The sequence below is a fragment of the Suillus paluster genome (genome assembly GCF_016628075.1).
Source record: "Suillus paluster strain FC165 chromosome Unknown EDB91scaffold_158, whole genome shotgun sequence".
Lineage (NCBI taxonomy): Eukaryota > Fungi > Basidiomycota > Agaricomycetes > Boletales > Suillaceae > Suillus > Suillus paluster.
The window spans coordinates 20,308-37,722 of NW_024537718.1; the positions used below are offsets into that span (position 1 = coordinate 20,308).

Consider the following 17,415-nt stretch of genomic DNA (forward strand, 5'->3'; position numbering starts at 1 on the left):
GTTCAGTCCAACGTTCAAGGGCCATGGAGAACCGAACTGAGGGTTCGGTTCTCTGTTCGATAGCTCGAGAACTGTCTTGAACGCATCCGAACGTGTCCGAACGCTGAACGGGAGCATACATTTTGATGCAGTAAGATTACTGTTAGTAACACTAACAGAGCGTGACCTAATTATAGCTCAGCAACATCGTGTCAGCTTGTCGGATCGATCAACTCATTTTGTTACCACCACACTGGCACAATTCGACGTCGGAAATCTTTCAAGCAATCTCGTGTTGTGAAGAACTCTGATCGCATCAGGAGTTCAGATTTACAGGTACTCTGTAGTGCAGGTTTTGTATCCATTTCTACTAATCACTCGACAGTCGAAGCTCCATGTAGACTCTGGAGCACTCAACGATCGAGCCAGGCACCATTTGGCACACACCACGCAGACTTAAAAGTGAGCATTTCAACATGAATTTGCTAACATTGTGTTCTCAATATGCTGCTGAATGACCAGTGTGCTGTAAGTGCTAATGGTACTCTCCTCGATGCCAAGGATATTACCTGGTTTCACGATCCGGATAACGACACCCTGCTGCCCAGTACTTCTCGCACGTCTTTGCCATCCCCTGCTGTCATCGTCACAGGATCACGTCGCTCTGCACGTGTTCCACGCCTTGTGTCCAAACTTACTGACCCCAATAACGCTGTTTTGGGCAAATGCAAGGCTACCCATCAAGTGGTCGTTAGCGAGAGCGAGGACGAGTCCAACGAGGATGCAGTGGCCTAAGTCCCTGAATGGGACGATGATGAGGACACACATACCAATGATGCAGATGTCGATGATGCCCCCCCATCAACATACCAGCAAACCAAAGAGATGGGTGACGTGGACCGTGAGGTAAGTGAATCTTTCAAGTTTGTGCCTTCTAACAAATTGATTTCTCTGTGCAGGGTGCCAAACGACATAAAAGTGACTTGACGGCAGATATTCGGACCATTTTCACCCGCGAAGCGAAAGCTATCAACCCCGATACTGGCAAGGAAGAGGATGGGCACTGGTGTGAGGTTTGCAAGTAAGTTTGGGACATTTTGTGCTGCTTTGCCTTTGATAACTTTCGCTTTTCAGGGCAAATGGGGTTGCCCACAAGTTTAGTTTTTTGAAGGGCAGTGTCACTTCCCTTCGTGCTCATATTCGGAGGTAAGTCATCTGTTATATTTTCCACATATACCTGACAGCGTGCTATTCAGGCATAAGGATCATACAAAGCTCTATAAAGATCGCTGCCGCAAGCGCGGAATTCAGCCACATGTGCGTGCGCTACCTTCGGATGACATGCTGTACATGATCTATTGCATTTTGCTATGTATCTAATGAAGATCCTGATTTTAGCTCTAATCAGAAGACTTTGGACAGTGCAGTTGTAAAAGAGCATCGTGCACCAGCATTCACTACTGCTGGATTGCTGGACTACATCGTGGAACTGATCGTTGCCGAAGATGAAGCCTTCCAACTCGTGGATAAGGGTGCTTTTCGGCGACTTCTCACATACACTCACCCAGGTCTCTCCGAGAAAGATATCCCACACCGTCATAAAGTACGCAAAGAGATTGTTCGTCATGCTAAGATAGCTGAGTCTCAGATCCGCGAGCGTCTCAAGGAAATTCCTGGGCGAGTGTCCTTCATGTTTGATTCTTGGACTTCAGACAGTGGCAATCCATACCTGTCAGTCACGGGTCACTATATTGATGCACCTGTGGATGCCCCACATGAGTGGGAACTTAAGTGTGACCAACTTTCTTTCATGTCTATCGAAGGCAATCACTCAGGAGACAACATCGGTAACATCCTGGTTCGAGTGGTGGACCGTTTTGAGTTGTGAAAGAAGGTATTGCATTTCAACACCCTCACTTAATCTTAATTAATGTATATCATGTATAGATTGAGTGGTTTACGGCTGACAATGCTATGAACAACGATTCAGCACTCAAGACATTTGCTGAAGTTGTCCCTGAAGCTGGGATTGAAGACTATCATCAGTGTAGAGTTAGGTGTATGGAGCATGCAATCAATGTTGCGGCGGGCCATTTTTCACGGGCCGTTGGACCTACGAGCAATGATGTTGATGACAACGACGGCAACAATGTTGATGACAACGATGATGTCAACAATTCGGACACATCCAATGCACTTGGTAAGGCTCTCGCACTCATCATACAGGTGCGTAAAGCTACTCGTACTAGTCCACGTAAACACTGCTGATATTAATTGACTAGATTCGAAAGTCACCTCAAGCTCGGGCTTTTTTCTGCCAATCATGTGCAGAGGTCAATGTACCTGTCCTTGAACTTTTACAGTGGGTCCGAACTCGGTGGGCCTCGCTCTTCACATGCCTTGCTCACCTTCTTCTGTTGCAGAAGGTGCATGTCATTTTTTATTTGGTCAAATATAATAATCATGTACTCATTAATCACAGGGTGTCAACCGCTTTGTACGTCTTGCCGACGATAGTGACGAAGTGCCAAATTTGCGAAAGAAGCAGTATGCTGACTTTAAGTTAAGTCAGAGTGACTGGTTCCAGCTTTCACTTCTCCACGAAGTCCTTCAGGTGCGTCGTTTAATTTATCTTCTAGTATTACACTAACTTTCACGTCTTCTTACAGGAGCCAGCCAATGCCACCCAGAGTTTTTTCAGCTCAAAAGACCCAACAGTCTGGCGAGTAATTCCGGTGTTGGAATTCTTGCAGCAAAGCTGGCAAAACATGGCGGCCGATGACAAGTTCTCAAGTGTGGCTGATGCGTTGCATGCTGGTCTCAAGAATTTGGGCAAGTGGAGCCAGAAAACAGACGAGACAGACGTCTACTTCATTTGCTTAGGTCCGTCTCCATACATGATACTTTCACTAACTAACACTTATGTTGAACAGCCCTTGATCCTAACTATAAACTCGAGTATGCACGATCACAATGGGACACTGATGCCTTTGACGAAGGCAAGAAAAAACTCGAAGCTGCAGTAAGTGATGCCGAGTGATGGTCAAAAGTTCTTGCTAACTCCTCGACAGTTCGATCAGTATCACACACCTGTTGCAGCTGCCCCTCAGCAGTCACCATCACCCATTCCAGAGTCCAGCGAACGACTTGGAGCTACACAATATGGGCATTCGTGGATGCGCTCCACAATTCTAGCTTGCCAATCATCCAAACAGAAAATTGATCCACGTCACGAGCTCACCCTATACTTGACTAGCCCATTGGAGGAGGTTGCCAATGTTGTCCGTTGGTGGGGGGTAAGCATTTTACTGTGCATTTACTAGTCTTCTGAGTTATTGATGTATTTGCTAGCACCATTCTACTATGTACCCCACCGTTTCCCGCATGGCAAGAGATTACCTTGCAATTCAAGGCTCTTCAACACCATCAGAACGGGCCTTCTCAAGTGGCGGCATGACGGACGACAGTCGATGCAACCGGCTTACACCCCAGGTCTTCGAGGCATTGCAATTGTTAAAAAGTGCCTACCATAATAAGCACGTACAAGCTGCAACTGATGCAGCAGTGCATGTTGAGCTTGATGCTAGTGTTGAGAATGCTGACCTTTATCTTAGTGACACATAGATTAGAATTCATGTTAGTAGTCAGCCTTGTTCACGCAACTTTCAAACACATTGAAACGTTCAGTGTTTGAACGCAAAACCGAACGCAAACCGAACGTCCAGTCCAACGTTCAGCAAAATCACTGAACCGAACATGACGTCCAGTTCAGCGTTCAGCAATTTTTCTGGTGAACCAGACTGAACCAGACTTTTCCATCACTAGCTTCCTAGGGATCCTCCATGCAGCTCCAGATTTTCTCTTGCTTCCTCCCCACAGCTCGATGCTGCCCACTAGTAACGCCATGTATCCTGGTCAAGGACAGCGACAGCCTAGTAGGGCTCCCAATGACCTGCCAAACCAATTTAGTCCAGCGACACACCACGGAACTGAGCCAGAGCCTTACAGTCACCAGTTCAATCCTGGGGGTTCCTCCCTCGGCCTTTCGAACCACAGCTTGCCCCGGCGTGACGAATTTTTTAGTGCTGGGATGGGGGGACAACAGGACGGACAGGTTACACAAACAGTAATTATTCCAATAGTAACACAACTCAATAAAAACTTACTTGCGAACATATAGCCTGCGCCTGGATCCTTTCAGCATCACCAGCAGGATGTCCACCCAAACCCAGGCCCTTCGCATTCAAGTTCACCCGAGATGGGGATGATACCGCTGTATCCCTACTGAGCTCCAGCAACTCCGCAGATGGCTACACCGCACCTAGGTCGGACTCCGACACCATTCTCTGGAAGCCAGACATCATCTCGAGGACAGTCTGTGGGTCCGGTGACGCAGCACAGCGGGACGGATGGCTATAATCAGCCCCAGAACTACAGCAACCAGCCGTTCTATTCAATGCATCAGCGTCAAATGGGACATCATAGCGGCACACCTCATAACAATCTTGATACCCCCATAGATTACTTGTCCTTGAATTCAACTGTAGCCCATCTTGTATCTGAAGTGCAAAACCTGAAGGATGTCACTCAGAACCTGCTGTTTTCCAATAACAAGCTTCGACAATTGAACGACTCACTGAAGGCACACATTCAGGTATACGAAGAAGCCATCGAGGAGTTCTTGAAGACCAACAGAAACAAGAAAAAAGTCGGCGATAGAAATGTATCAAACTCACATGCAGCCTTGAAAGTATGCTTGTCAATCAGGCTATACGGTAATCAATAGACTTACTATGCATGCACAGCCAATAATCCACCCTTACTTTTTCGAACTCTGTAATATTGATCCATGCCTCAGCAAATCTGAGTGCATAAAGCTGTTGGGAGCTGTCAAACCTTTGGGCAATGGAGAACCTCACGAGACGGTATCAACCAAGATAATATGGCACCCGAACTGGCTTGGTAACGTTGATGACAATGTCAACGCGCTGTACATCAAGGAGATAGTTAACCTGGTATGGGAAAATGAGAAGGTACAAAATATTCAATTTGATGGATACTGATGAGACTCACATTGTTGTTAAGGTGTGCCGCGAGAATCCTAACGCCAAGCATGAGATCACTGATGAAGACTACATCCACGCTATCATCACTGAGTGCATGAAGACGTACTTTCGAAACATTCACAAGCAAGCAAGTGACCAGGTCAACGATGATAAGGTGGCCAAAGCTCTGGAACGAAAAGATAGACTGCGACAGCATTCGCGTTGTCAAGCAGTGAGTGTCTCATTTAATGATCAGATGTCAGTCACTTACATGATCTTAGGTCACAAAATCATGCCGTCAAGCTGCATCGGCCTATGAGACTCAATCAGGGAACAAAGGGGCTGTTGCGATGATAGATACTGACTTTGCCTCCGACATCCTTTCCTATGATTCCAAGGAGGACCTTTCAGCGGATACGCTATCCAGGTGGGAGAGAGCGAAGCTTGCGAAGTTGGCGTTTTATGTTGAAGGTTCAAATGGTGTTCTATTGATGTAAGTCGGCATCATGGTATATCTGCTAATAAAAACACGCGCTCACCTAAATATACAGTATGTGGCCTTCCTGCGCTGGTTGTCTTTGCGCAATATGCAGAAGAACGAGGAGCACAACGAGCCTGATATGGACGCAGCAAATGACACCGCTCGACCACCGGCTACCAAGCATCACAGAACGAACAACACGCAGAAGCACCGCAAGAAGGTCTTTGACCTAGTGCCAGCAAAGATGAACAACAACAAGCCAAAGTCGCACAAGAAAAATGTACCCTTCAAATCTATGGTATCTGCAGTCTGGGCTCGTGACCACGCTGATGATAAATTCCTTGATGGTACTGAATGGCTGATGGGCTTTTACGAGAAAATGGCCCAGGGTGTGTTGATAAAGGAGGACGAGGAATACTTGCAAGAACTTCAGAGGTGGCATGAGAAAGAGATGGATGGAGAGATGGACTGCTGATGAGACGGCAGTTTGAGCGAGTCGTTGTTGGTAGCATAAGTCATTTTACTGTGTATAAACATCACCCTAATCAATTTATCTTGTTGAAAAAGCATTTGACGTACCTTGGCAAGATTAATAGTCGCCCATACCTTCAGTCTTTTCGACACCGACGGACACAAGTAGTCATCGCTAACTGACCATTAATCCAGTCAGGATCAATGAGCCGGGGTAACTGAACTTCGTCTTCTAGGTACTCTCCAAGTGTCCACAGCCGCACTGCTTACGGACTCGGCGCTGAAAATAGTGTAGTGTTAGTTAACTCGTAATGAATAGATGTAAATGGTATGCTCACAATTTATCCCATACCACTCCCTGCATCACCCTGCCATGGTTTGAACCAACGAACGCGCACAAACCGAGAGTGATTGCACATGTCTATGCCAAGACTGATTCGACCTGGAAAATTTCTAAGACCTCGCCATATAGATGAATAGGATAGTCAGCGGGGATAATGACATGAACGAAAGGAAGAACGGTTTGATCCGACAGTACGAGAGGCATAGTAACATTTCCCCTTGATGACCATGTAGTCGAAAAAAATAGCAGTGCTAATCAAGTGGGAAGCTGTGAGGGACAACAGGGCGATCACAGAGGCAGTGAACTGGTGCCAGAGGGTATCGGAAGCAGAGCGTTTGAGCTGAGAAGTCGATAAGTATCTGTCGTCATTGATGTCTTCTGATGGCTGGGGACTCAAGGCATAGGATTGACCTGGCTGATATCAGTTCATAAGTTCTGAACGATACACGAGGAAAATGAGACTCACCATTGGCATTTACATCGTCGAGGTCTTTGGATAGCGCCAGTCAAGCCAGCGACTGTACCTCGTTCTTCATTTGAAGGCTTTCAGCATGATTTCTGCAACCAGTGCATGGAAGTGATGTCTTGCCTGTGATTGAGTAAAGAAAAAGTCTAGGAGTATAGTTAGTTAGGGTTAGTGAAAAATCGGTTAGGAGTATAGTTAGCAAAATAAACCCTTACCATCCGTCCTATGTGACATGTCCTCTGAAACTCGGTGAAGAATGCTTGTCTCCAACTCGCCATTCGTGCATGATTATTGGTCTTGAACGATTTGAGGACTTTGTTCAGCCATTCGAATAGGAAGGTCCAAAAATTCGTGAAGTGGGCCAAAATTGCGAGTGCATTCGACAACATGCAGTAGCATAGTGGTGATTAGGTTTAATCACCGCGGATCCATACAACTTTAAAATAAGAGACATTAGTTGAGACTTTGAGATAAAAGTAGAGAGACTTACGTGGATGAGCTCTGAACAATATTCACGAAGGAGGCGGTCTGCGTGGTCAAGTTCTTGATCACAAAGTTGATGTTTAATTAATATTTGAAGGGCGGGCACACAACTTCAAGAAGTTAGCGGGATTGTCGGGGTGAAGGGAGAATTTGGTGTTAGCCAGCTCCAAATCACCATCGTCTGGCTCTCGAGCTGTCGCACTTGATGTCGGTGGTGGCTGGGATCGGGGATGACCTTCAGGTAGACCTTCGACGTTTTGCTCGACGGCTTTCCGTTTCCCCTTCAAATAATCAGCAACAAATCAGATAAATAATGAACTCGTACCTTTCTCTGAGCAGCCTTAGCCTTTTTCTCGGCAGCGAGTCAGGCCTTCTCGGTCTGTTTGATGGCAGCAAGTCGTATCTTCTCCTGGCTTTTTGCCTTGGCTGCAGCTACCTTGTCTCTGGCTATGCGAGCCTTTTCGGCTTCAAAAGCTTCCTTACCACGTTTTTTGGCCTCCGCAAGTGCGGTCCTGTCTTCGAGTATGTGGGTAGCGTCTGCTTCCTTTTTGGTCTCCAATTTCTGTATCATAGTGACCCGCTGATGCAGAATTTGGTCACCACTGTCAGATGGTAGACAGGTAGACCATAACTGAGGTATCTAGAAGTATATTAGCTACAGCACTGGCACATAGATAATATAAACTTACAATTATTGGGCCATAAGCAGTCGCCAGGAGGAGCCATTGGTCTGTGGTCAAAGAACCGCCTGATGGCATCCCAATATCTGTGGGCAATCGACCGCATGATCCAGGAACAATGAACTAAGGCTAAAGTTAGGACCATAGGTAGAGATACTGAAAACACATACATCGGCAAGCATTTTGTGCAGCGTCCGGAGTTCATGCATTGGTCGAAGTATTTTACTTTGGACCCATATGTTGTAGAAGTGGGTCTTGACGAGGCCTAGTTTTTTTTGAAACTGGTTAGTATAGTATATGGCGTGACAAAATAAACATACCGAGGAACAAGTTATGCATAGGGTCAATTATTACCTGTTCGACAATGTTGAAGTATGGAAGTCTAGACAGTTGCGTATATCTGGTCACAAATTCCTTGATGAAATTCTTGCGAGCACTAGCGGTAGTGAGATTACGATATCATTCGCCCAGTTCGCGATGCTCTTCGTTCGTCCGAACCTTGAATGCTGGGCAGGTCACCTATTTAACATAAATCAATACAAGAGAGTTACTTACCTCCATCAGTAAAGGCTGAGGGTTTGTCCTTGTTGGCAATGTCGATCCAGCATGCAGGTACAGAAGTGAGTATGTGAATGTGAAGCGAAGCCCCCAATCTTATGTGTGGCAGGCCTATCACAGACGACGGCCACCAAAACAACATGTACGAGTCAGTCCTACGAGTCGGTGAATGAGATGTGACCAAAAAATGTGTGAGTGGAGGGGACATACCTTGGGGACACGATTCAGTAGGTACTTTAATGCCATCTTTCCATAATCGAAGGAGGTCCGAAACGATTGGGTCGGAGAAACTGCTGGATTTGATCCAGATTTTGCTCCTTGGGGCCAGGAAGAATGCTGGTGCACATCAAATTAGATGTGCGATACCTATAGACATAGTTAGATGGTGTTGTACAATCAAATCATCCTGCTGAGAACTCACCGGTATTTGGGTGGAAGGTTGCAGATGGAAAAGGAAGTCAGGCATGACGAATGTGACGGCGCTATATTACTTCGTATGTATGAGAACCTTATTGATTGAGATTCAGCGCAAACCAAAACAAGGAACACGTTGAAAGCTCACCAATCGACACCGAGATTAACTCCAACATGAAGTTCTCCATCCGGACCAGCTTTTTCATGGGGAAGGTTTGAAAAAAAAAGTTTACCGTCCGGTGCCTTCAGTTTAGTCTTGCATACACTGCCGTCGAATATATCAATGTACTGATTCGGAGATCGTGGCTTAGAACACCAGCCATCAAGGATAGATTCGAGGCCTGGAACTTTGAGTAGCGACTTGATTTGATCAGAGAGTGGGAGGTAAGGGTATTTGATTAGTGGTGACTTGAGGGAGCGCTGGTTGCCGCATGCAGTCTTGTCAGGTAGGAAGAGGTCCTCGTTGCACAAGGTACATTGATCATGAGATTGCGGGGAGCATGCAGGTGGAAACACGTCCCGACATGGTGGACAAACGGGGAGAGTGTATATAGGTTTGTCGACTCCAAGTACGCGATTGCTGGATTGCAGGGTGACAAATGGAGGTTCTATATTGGGTGAAAGGGTGAGTAGAATACATGCAAATATGGCCAGCAGCGCGTTGCATGCAACTTTTGGGAGGTGGAACTGCAAATGGAGCCATGACACGACTGCATAAATCGAGACAAGGTGACCTGGGAGGTGCGTGAGATCAGTTGTGTCTTCTGCACAAAGTCCATCTACAATGAAGAAAGGATCAGTATCGTCTTCAGCAGGTTGAGCTTCGCCTAGTATGTCCTGGTACTCGTCAACATCTTCAAGAGGATTTGTATCAGGATCAATGTCCTGATCGAGATCTGGATTTTCTTCAGCATGTTGTATGGCCTGTTGGAGTTGGTATTGGATATTGTGCTCTTCTTGATCTCGCGGGAGATTGTGGGCATCATGGGGAGTCAAAGGACGCGAGCCAGCAGCTGTAGCTGCGTTGTATCTGTCGAAGTGGTCAATAGCAGCAAGCAAGGTCTCAGGAGTCTGAATATTGCGGCCAAAATAGGGCAATGGATCCCCTGGTCTCTCAGAGCCAAGGTCCTCAGGCTCATACCCGGTGTCCAGCACCATGTCATCCAAATCCGGAGGGAAGTCGTAAAACTCGAAGTTGGGAGATATCGGAGTTGGAGGTTCGCGTAACGGGACTGCAAACCCTCGCAGAATGGGTCCAGCATCTTCATGAGGGCCCAGGATGATGCATTCACCGATATGCTGGAAGTTACCCTGTTCAGAAGTAGTTTGGTTATGTAGATCTGCACGCTCATGTGCACGAGCGGTGTGTGCTGGGATGAGAGCTCCTTGACAGTTGTTGGTTTTGCAGCGGCAGCAGACGGTGGGCATGTTGGCGATAACGTAGTCGGAAACTTGCACGTGCGTTGCGATATAGTGGGATCACGTGAATGCATCGCAAGCGCTCCTACTTTACAAACAAAGTCTATCATATGCTACTAGTATTCATCAAGGTTTTGCTTTCTTTTTCTGAGGCCAAAGTCAGAAAATAGTGGAGAGTACATAGAAAAGAATCTGATACATACCTCGTTGTACCAGTGATAAAACTCTGCTGGTGTGGCAGGCTCATCTTTGGTCTCCTGGTCTGACTCCGGTTCTGTTTCGCTATCGTCGACTATTGGCCCAGTACTAACGAGCGCTTGAGCAGTATGTTTCTAAAAGATGTGCTATTCAACAACATTCAAAATGAAGATGGCTGAGGACTCACTAAATCTTCAGCACCCAGCTCCGACTTGGGTTCAGTGACACTATCATCCACTGCTGGGGGACCCGCCTCAACAGCGCCCAACCAATTTGTAAATACTCCTGGTACTTCAGTGTGTGTGCTGCTGACATCGGGGCCCTTGACAGTACCTGCTTGTGGGCGTAGCATCTGGAGAGGCTGTTGGATAGATATTTCAATAGTCTACAAAAAAAGTTAGTTAGCATAAGTTTATTAGCACAAAGGACTTACTACGGGTCCTGCTGTTCTGCACTCGAAAGTGAATTTAAATGTTGTCACATCCACGGGCAGCTCAAGCTTGATTGCACTGCAGGTAGCCATAGCGCTAGTAGTAACTAACATGGGACTTAGAGAAAATTTTGAAAACCTACCTTGCTTAAAGTACAACCTATACAGATGTCGAAAGGTGATATTTCCAAGGCTGATTTGTGGTGGAATGGCACGCGTTTGAAGAGAACAAACGGAGGTCGGAAAAGACGTACTGCATCAACAAAACAGCACAAAACATATATGGCCAGGTACGACCTTGCAGAGCTTACATGATCAACTAAGTCTGTTATTGGTCAGTTATGATATTGTGGCCGCCGTGCAATGGAGCGCCAGCCTGGTACGAGCCTTGCAGTGTTTCACCAGTCTTGGCTTTAAATGTAAGGATGTTGTAAGACTTATATTTACCTGAGATGACGAGTGCATGTAGTAGACCAGCCATATAACCATCTCGCATGTACACTAGCTGGTGGTAGTGTCTGAGTATCCCGATCGAGCATGGTTCAAGGCAACTTGGGTTCTGATCTTACAAAGTAGTTAGAGGCTCCCCGTGGTAGGTCATACAAATCAGCTGCAGAGACACTGAAATTCACTGATTGGGTAAGAAAAACATATCCTGCCGCTCTAAAAAAAATCAAAGGTCATCAAACCCCTCGAGGTCATCACCGGCATCATCCTCTCCGTCCTCAGGGCCCAGGTCATCGTCAGCCTCACCGCTATCATCATCTTCGTCAGCCTCGTCATCTGTAACTTCTTCCGATTGGTCAATTCCACTATAGCCATACTCCTCTATCTCCAATTCCACATCTTCATCACGATTGGCAATGCCTTCGTCACTGTCCATCACCTCGTCCTCACCAGGCTCTTCACCATCAAGGCTGTTGTCATCACCTTCTTCGTCTGAGCTGACAAAATCTGTATCTTCACTGTGGTCATCTAGAACGTCCAACTCAGGAGCAACCTCGTCTAGAGGATCGCGGTCATCGAGGAATACTCGTGTTGCATCTCGAGTCAACTTATGGCCCACCCCGCCGCCACGGAAACGCATCATCATGTCTCTATCAACAAACCTATGTCTGGTAAGTACAAGGCAGATGTACAAAACAAGAGACTCACATATTTACATAGTAAAACTTCCAGTCTTCGTTATTTTTGTGCAGGGGATGGGCAATTGATGGCGGTAATAGTGTGTCGGTACGGTCATGTTGAAATCCAGGGATCAAGTGGACACCACGAACGATATTACGTGGATCCAGGAATCCAAATGCACCTGGTTCATTGCCAGGAATGAACCCAAGTCGGTGGAGGCGTTTTTCCTTCCAGCCTGATTGGTAGTTGTTCGGGTCATGACTGAACCATCTAACCCACACAAAGTCCATTTGCTGGGGTGAGTTAAAGCCAGGTGCATCTCCACCTGTGTACACAACATTGACATGAAAAACCCCAAGGATGCGGGCATACCAATATGGATGGTCACCCTCGTGCACGAGGACCATTACATCGGTGTGAGTTCGTGGATTAAGTGAGTCTTGAGCACGGTGAAGGTCATATGTAGTGTAGTTTATCCGAAGTACCTTGTGGTGGAAAATGCGATCGTTTATGAAGAGCACCTGGGCTCGTTCCTTTGAAGCAAACTCTGCTTCATCACCATCATACTCATGTCCAAGAATACGAACGAGCAGATGATCTTTGAGGCGAGGAAGAAAATCCTGTAAATGAATGACATCAAAAGGTAGTATACAAAAGTGAGATCAGTGAATACCTCTAGCGCAGGATCATTCGCATTCCTCCCAAGCCATTGAGGTACATTTAAAAAGTACCTTGTGCTTGTGGCGATGTGATAGTGTGCTTTCGGATCAGAGAACGCTAATGGCTCTGACTCTTCGAAAGTGACACTGGGAAGGTCCTTTGATTGAGCCATAGTGTGATGTTGGACCATGCCAGTGGCCTTGGCCTTGCCTTTCTTCGACTTTGCAGGCAGCTCACGTTCTGCCAGTCGAAACAAAATTCTCTCTCAGCGCTGTTGTTTTGCGATTCTGGATGTGAACTTTGCCTTACTGACCCGTGGATAGAAACGTTTCACACGACAGTGTTCAAGCTCGCCCTGGTAAAATGTATTAGGAACTGTTGACATTTAGAGTGTGTACATACGAGTTGAGTAGAATTGTTATCAGTAGTACCAAAGCGCCTAATTGTGGAGACATAGTCACCAAGCGCATGGAGTTTGTAGGTCTGAAAGTTAAAATATCGGGTTTTTGCTCCGCTGGACATACTAGCTCTCGAGGACATTGTGTTACCACCTTTTGCAGCTGCTCGGGCCTTGTGACGCCCACGGGCAGCTTCCTCACTAGGAAGGTCACGGGTTGTGAACTCTTTCGCAGTTTCTGACATAAATTGTCGGAGATATTTTCCAAGACGTGTTGTTGAGGTGTCGAGAAATCCAAGAGTCATATCTGTGTGCATGCGAAGCTTTGTGAGTCCATGCCACGTGGCAAGCTCAAAGAGAAGGTCAATTAGCATTTCATTCCATGGCGATGGAAGTAGCCCCTCAAAAACTGGTATCGCACACTAAACAAATAGTTAGATAGTCACTGTTGGCTCCGCATCAGCCAGTTTACCTGGAGTAAGTCCTCAAAATCTCTAGCAACAAGTTGTTTCATTGCTGATGCATTGGAACTGAATCGCCGGATTGTGCCTCGTCCAAATGTCGGAACTTGTTGATACCTAGATGATAGTCTGAAATAAGCAACTCAGCACACGTAAAACATGTTGCCTACCTCTTGTTCAATCTTCCTATGTGATCATGACCATAGGCATACAGAATACGAAGGAGGTGTGTGAAGACAGCCTTCCAGACACCGAGTTCAAACTCATGAAGCAAATCCGGCACAAAGAGCGAATAAAATTTGAAGCCAAAACACCTAAGACGTGTAGAAAAAGCATTCTGTTGATCTAGTCAGCACCCAGCAAGATGTTCGAGTGAAGATGGATGTGTACCGTCGAGGCAGTAAGTGAATTTGGACCCAGTATCCTTTTCACGAAGATGCTCATGATGTTCATGCCCTTGACATATAACCAGTCACAGACCATCCTAATCCTGCCTTGCAAGCCACCACTGTCTTCGCATTGATGGTTTTCATGCCAATGCCTGTCAGCCTTTGTACCTAGCTCTCTGATCTTGTCCTTTTGAATCAAACACCAAGGACAGGGGCACTGAGCGAGAAATTTGATGCAGGATAGAAGGGTCCTAGTATCTCCTCATCAGTACAAATTGGAAGGTCACTGGCTTCAATGTACTTCTCTGGGTAGTCGGCTGAGTATGAAAAGAAGCACGGAAAGACTTGTCGACTTATCCCATCAAGGCACTCAATAATGACACCAAATTTGTAGGCATGCATGAAGTCGTCATCCATCAGAAGAAGCCAGATGGCTTGCATCAGTTCCTGGTGGCAGTAAGTCAATATCTCCACTGTCGCAGCCTTGCCAAACACCCGACAATAGTAGTCATGAATGGTATCAGTGAGCTTGAAAAAATACATGAATTAGATTATGGCAAAGATTGCAGCAGACGAACAATGGTTAGACTTACTTTTGGTATATATGCTAGGTGGTGTGCTGCAAAGGATGAAGGTTTTCCACGAACATATTTAGATTGATTACCAAGGAATAGGTATATTGGCCATAAGGAAGCACTCCCGAAGCTAGCGAGGTGTGTTGAGTCTGACCAGAGCATGACTGCAGCAATGACGGTCTCGAGGTTGTAATCTGGAACAGGGGGATTTGCTTTGATAGCCTTGTGTGCTTCGAGCATAGCCAGCGAAGAGTAGATTTCAGAGTATACACGTTCTGCAGGCTCATCGGGTGACGGTTGGAAGAATGTTTTGAATGGGGTCAAATGGAAGCGCTCTGCAGACGCTTCACGAAAGGCAGTCTTAATGACCTCAAGAGGAGGACGGTAAAATAGCCCTGGTACATCGAATTCTGGTGCCACTGCCTCAGATGAGTGCTTAACACCATCTGCTGGTAGACATATTTTCACGCATGTCTCCCTCCAGCCATCGGTAGCCAGGAATGATGAACGGATATCTGCGGGGTCTCCTTGGTAGTTGTCAAGACGGTCGACCTCCTTTGTGGCTCAGAACCCAGCAAGGTGAGCCTTATCAAAGTCCTCGGCAAGAATGACCTCATTAATGAGGCGATCAAGCTCCGCTAGGGACTTCATGTTTGAGCCACTATAAAACCAGCACATCAACCGAAAAACGGTGGCATTCAAGAACGGTACGAAGAAGTCATCCTTTACTGATGTGACGGAGGAGCCAAACCCAGACCACCATGGACATGCACCCGTCTGATCAGCTGTCTTTGGGAAATGCACTGAGTCCAATACATGCAAGAGAGAGGTGAGGTTGTCAGGATCAAAGGTCGGAAAGGAATATGGATATGAGTGAAATATGCTGTATGAATCAGGTTCTGTGGTGAAGTATTCAGTTTCGCCTGAAGGTATGTGAGGCTCTGGTGGACTGTCGGCAGCAACCGGTTCGTTGTGTGGGGCTGGGGCTGGTGCTAAGACAGGAACTGGGGGAAGGTCATCACGAAAATGTTTGGGCATGCGGCATGCTCGATTGGGCAGTCCAGATGGACGGGTCACTGGTGGAGTCAGTGATCTTGGAGCCTATGCAAATAAATGGTTAGAATAGGATAGATTGTGCACTAGTGGACGGCTTACTGGTATATCGGACGGCTCATCTTCGCCCTCTGTTGTGCTTTCACAAATCAACTCCTGCTCCCTAAGGGCAGTGTTTTCATCATCCTGCTGTCGGATTTTTGCAGCCAGCAATATCTCATGACCTTTCTGTCGCTTCTCCATTATGGCTGCCGAAGATTCTGCCTGTTTTTTGCCGCATGAGCCTCGCATATGATTTGCAAGGCCCCGCCAAGTCTCAAAGGGTACCTTGCATACCGAACACTCAACCATGAAATCGGTAGTACTAGAATGAAAAGGATGAGTGGGGCTTGAGTTGTAGCTGTGGAGGGGTGGAGGCGAAAGCAGCGTGTACTCACCTTTGCAATTAAATATACCTCATGGTGGCAGTATCAACCCTGGATCTAGAGCTTCTATCGATAAGTGAGAGGCACTCGGCATGCACTTGCGATCAGCTGAAACGGCTCATTTCTCTGATAGGACAGAAGAAAATTACTGCAAAACAATGGCCATCGATGTTTTACGACATGGGCCTCTACAACCCGAAGAACAAGAAGGCGGGCTTCCTGTGTGGTCATGTGATCGTACAGGTGCGTGTTTCTCTCACCATAGTAGCATCTCACATTGGGTTCGAACTTCCAGGGATGGCACCATATTTTCACTGGACCAATATCGGCACTCTCAAAAGACCGGACCCATCGCTCTTCGAAGCCGACAAAAGGCAAGATGCACAACTTGACGGAGCCAGGGCCAATAAATATCATGTATGCGGCAATACAGGTAAATTGTCTGTTTATATACGACACGACACGACTAACAAGACTTTAGATGTACTTTGTTGCCTGTAATGCTGAATCCTGGATGTCTGAGGTTGGTTCTATGAACCTCGAGGAGATGTACTATACCGCGGTCAACATACTACTCAGAGACCACGCAGAAGATCAGTGGGTCAAGGACTTGCTGTAGTTTTGGAAAGAGTAAGTCGCACAGTTCACTTGTTCTGTATATTTCATGAGATATTCTAGCGAGGCACCAGGTCTTACTCAAAACCTATCAAAACACTGGAGAGTTGCCTTGAACTCAGCATCCAACAGCGAAGATGATATGGACGACTTTTTTGGGGATGACAATGTCGAACCTAGCATGGGAGGGCCGACTAGGGACCACGAGTCAGCAGCCAGTGGTCCGACGGGTGGGAATGCTTCAACGAGCGGTTCTAGACCCAGTTCAACAGGTGGTGCTAGCGCCAGTGCTGTACACGCGGTCATAACGGCGGGTGGCATGCTCGAAGGTGGAAACAGGACGAACACTGGCGATATTGACAGTGAAAATGAAGGACCGAGCTCGATAGGTGGTGCTAGCACTGCCGGACAACTCGAAGGCAGGAACAGGAACGGCAACCTTGACAACGAAGATGAAGAGGAGCAGCAGCCCCAGCGCAGACACAGGCTTGGACATGACCACGGTAATGGATTGTTTATGTCTGGTGCTTGTCATTTACGTTGGTTGCTTCCTAGATATTCAAAGGGAGTGCTCACTATTGACCACTCCTCCGACATCTCCTGCACCTCCCAGCCCTGTACGCCAGCCAGCACCTTCCAGGGGTCGCGGACGCGGACGTCGAGGCAAGCGCGGCAAACATTGAATCCTATAGATGCGTTTTTCATCATTTTCTGTGCTCACATACTTGTACTAGACATGACACTT

General features: G+C 46.8%; 6 protein-coding genes across 6 annotated transcripts; 2 read left to right on the forward strand and 4 right to left on the reverse strand.

Annotated features, from left to right (window-relative positions):
• Window positions 1-4,285: 4,285 nt before the first annotated feature.
• Window positions 4,286-5,980, forward strand: EDB91DRAFT_1255843 (uncharacterized protein; the record flags this gene model as incomplete). Its single annotated transcript, XM_041324049.1, has 5 exons — window positions 4,286-4,729; window positions 4,785-5,012; window positions 5,065-5,256; window positions 5,306-5,506; window positions 5,576-5,980. The coding sequence occupies 5 exons, from the start codon at window positions 4,286-4,288 to the stop codon at window positions 5,978-5,980; spliced, it is 1,470 nt and encodes a 489-aa protein (XP_041169840.1).
• Window positions 5,981-7,348: 1,368 nt separating this feature from the next.
• EDB91DRAFT_1255844 (uncharacterized protein) lies at window positions 7,349-8,130 on the reverse strand (the record flags this gene model as incomplete). Its single annotated transcript, XM_041324050.1, has 5 exons — window positions 7,349-7,549; window positions 7,594-7,620; window positions 7,705-7,908; window positions 7,958-8,071; window positions 8,119-8,130. 5 exons carry the CDS (start codon window positions 8,128-8,130, stop codon window positions 7,349-7,351), a joined length of 558 nt encoding a protein of 185 aa, XP_041169841.1.
• A 612-nt stretch (window positions 8,131-8,742) lies between these two features.
• EDB91DRAFT_1255845 (uncharacterized protein) lies at window positions 8,743-10,348 on the reverse strand (the record flags this gene model as incomplete). The annotated part of the gene is made up of 3 exons (XM_041324051.1): window positions 8,743-8,872; window positions 8,928-9,014; window positions 9,069-10,348. 3 exons carry the CDS (start codon window positions 10,346-10,348, stop codon window positions 8,743-8,745), a joined length of 1,497 nt encoding a protein of 498 aa, XP_041169842.1.
• A 117-nt stretch (window positions 10,349-10,465) lies between these two features.
• EDB91DRAFT_1255846 (uncharacterized protein) lies at window positions 10,466-11,060 on the reverse strand (the record flags this gene model as incomplete). Its single annotated transcript, XM_041324052.1, has 4 exons — window positions 10,466-10,486; window positions 10,543-10,671; window positions 10,725-10,922; window positions 10,971-11,060. The coding sequence occupies 4 exons, from the start codon at window positions 11,058-11,060 to the stop codon at window positions 10,466-10,468; spliced, it is 438 nt and encodes a 145-aa protein (XP_041169843.1).
• Window positions 11,061-11,542: 482 nt separating this feature from the next.
• Window positions 11,543-12,274, reverse strand: EDB91DRAFT_1173922 (uncharacterized protein; the record flags this gene model as incomplete). Its single annotated transcript, XM_041320314.1, has 2 exons — window positions 11,543-12,076; window positions 12,123-12,274. Coding segments are annotated over 2 exons (588 nt in total), but the record flags the coding sequence as incomplete, so codon positions are not given.
• Window positions 12,275-16,223: 3,949 nt separating this feature from the next.
• On the forward strand, window positions 16,224-17,353 carry EDB91DRAFT_1255848 (uncharacterized protein; the record flags this gene model as incomplete). Its single annotated transcript, XM_041324053.1, has 5 exons — window positions 16,224-16,298; window positions 16,351-16,488; window positions 16,537-16,652; window positions 16,734-17,173; window positions 17,226-17,353. The coding sequence occupies 5 exons, from the start codon at window positions 16,224-16,226 to the stop codon at window positions 17,351-17,353; spliced, it is 897 nt and encodes a 298-aa protein (XP_041169845.1).
• Window positions 17,354-17,415: the final 62 nt, after the last annotated feature.